This window comes from Glandiceps talaboti, chromosome 8, assembly GCF_964340395.1.
Source record: "Glandiceps talaboti chromosome 8, keGlaTala1.1, whole genome shotgun sequence".
NCBI classification, from domain to species: Eukaryota; Metazoa; Hemichordata; class Enteropneusta; family Spengelidae; genus Glandiceps; species Glandiceps talaboti.
In genome coordinates, this window is record NC_135556.1 from 16,088,183 (window position 1) to 16,089,905 (window position 1,723).

At 36.4% G+C, this 1,723-nt stretch overlaps 1 protein-coding gene across 1 annotated transcript; it reads right to left on the reverse strand.

The window, feature by feature from the left end:
- Positions 1-1,020: 1,020 nt before the first annotated feature.
- Positions 1,021-1,458, reverse strand: LOC144439264 (uncharacterized). Its single transcript, XM_078128539.1, has one exon. It carries the CDS (start codon positions 1,456-1,458, stop codon positions 1,021-1,023), a length of 438 nt encoding a protein of 145 aa, XP_077984665.1.
- Positions 1,459-1,723: the final 265 nt, after the last annotated feature.

Here is a 1,723-nt window from a genome sequence, read left to right on the forward strand (position 1 = left end):
CCAAACACAGGCATTGATTTAATACATTTCACAAACTGACTGGTGGTATTGTGGGAAACAACAAATGCCTTTAAAACTTTCAATGTGGTGAGATCTTACTCCAGAACATTTTCCCTGTCTCAAGTTGGATTAGAACCCAGAACCTCCTGATACTAGTCTTGAGCTCTAACAACTATGTATACGCACCCAGGGACAGTGATACTGTTAAGGATGTTTTTCATTGAAATATTTGAACCGAGGGATGGGTGGGTCATAGTTTAGAGAAAGGAAATTGAGGGAGGGTAATTTTTTAGCACAACAGACTAGGAAAGAGTCACATTTTATGCCACAGACCGGGGGTGAGTTCCCCTGGAAGTCTCCCTTACTAGATCAACTGACCAAACACTTTTTATAATAATTATACTGTTGTTCTCTCACAGATCTTACCAAAAATGTAATCAGTTCTAGACATTAACCCTTACGACTGTGTACCCAATTTCGTTTTGATGACACAGAAAGACAAACGGGCAGATAGACAAAATAAACAGACAGACAGACAGACAGACAGACAGACAGACAGACAGACAGACAGACAGACACCCCCCATAAGAGAAGTAACCAGATTTATACTGAATGTCTTCCGTAAGGGCAAAGACTTTAGATTTTCATTCCTACACACAATGATTGTTGGGATGCAACAGAACATATGCGATTAAAATGTTTAAAGTATGTGCCAAATTATATTGAATTTGAAGTATGCATTTTGAGGATATAGCCTAAGTACTTACAGAAAATCATTAATTATGCAAATGAGTCATTGTGCATGAATTTTGTTATCACCAATATATATACCAAATTATATTAATAATAATAAAAATAATATCATTTATAGAACGCCAGTATAACAAATAGGGTTTGCTCAAAGGCGCTGAACAAAACTAAAAAGGTGAAAGGAATACTGTAAAGGGATAAAAGTTAAAAATGTTCAAAGTCACACAAGTTCAAAGTTCATAGATGAAAGTAGCAACCAATGAAACAAAACTAGGCATACGCTTTCTTAAAAAGATGAGTCTTCAGTTTTCCTTTAAAAATGTCAATAGAGTTACAAAGTCTAAGTTCCGTTGGCAAAAAATTTAGGAGTTGGCAGAGTTTAGGAGTAGCAAGTGAAAAGGCACGTTGACTGTAAGACTTGGTGTTAGCTGATGTAGGTGTAAGTAGACATTGATCCATAGATCTGAAAGTACGGGTAGGGCAATAGCGAGTTAAAAGGTCACAAATGTAAGTTGGAGCAAGTCCATTTAAGGCGCGAAATGTGAGCAAAAGTATATTGTATTCAATCCGACATTCAACTGGTAACCAGTGAAGCTCAAACAACACTTCAGTGATGTGAAGATATTTGTTCTTCATGGTGACAATTCTGTAATTTTTATCATTTGTAGTTTTGTGATGGACCTCTTGAGATTCCTCACAGTAGACCATTGCTAAAGTCAAGCTATGTTATAAATGCATGTACAAAGTGTTCACTGGTGTTCCTATCCAAATATCTTCTTATCTTCCCAATGTTACGTATGTGGTAATTTGCTGATTTACATGTGAACTTGACTTGGTCATCCATATTCATGTAGCTATCCAAGATTGCACCCAGGTTTCTAACAGATGTCATTGCCGAAATTTTGCAACCATTTATTTTAAGGCTTGATGTATCCAGTTTTAAATGTGAAGGGGACATTTTTAAGACATAGCC

Excerpts from the sequence above, each read along its gene's own strand:
- LOC144439264 (XM_078128539.1), bottom strand. The coding sequence starts at position 1,458 with ATGGTCTACTGTGAGGAATCTCAAGAGGTCCATCACAAAACTACAAAT.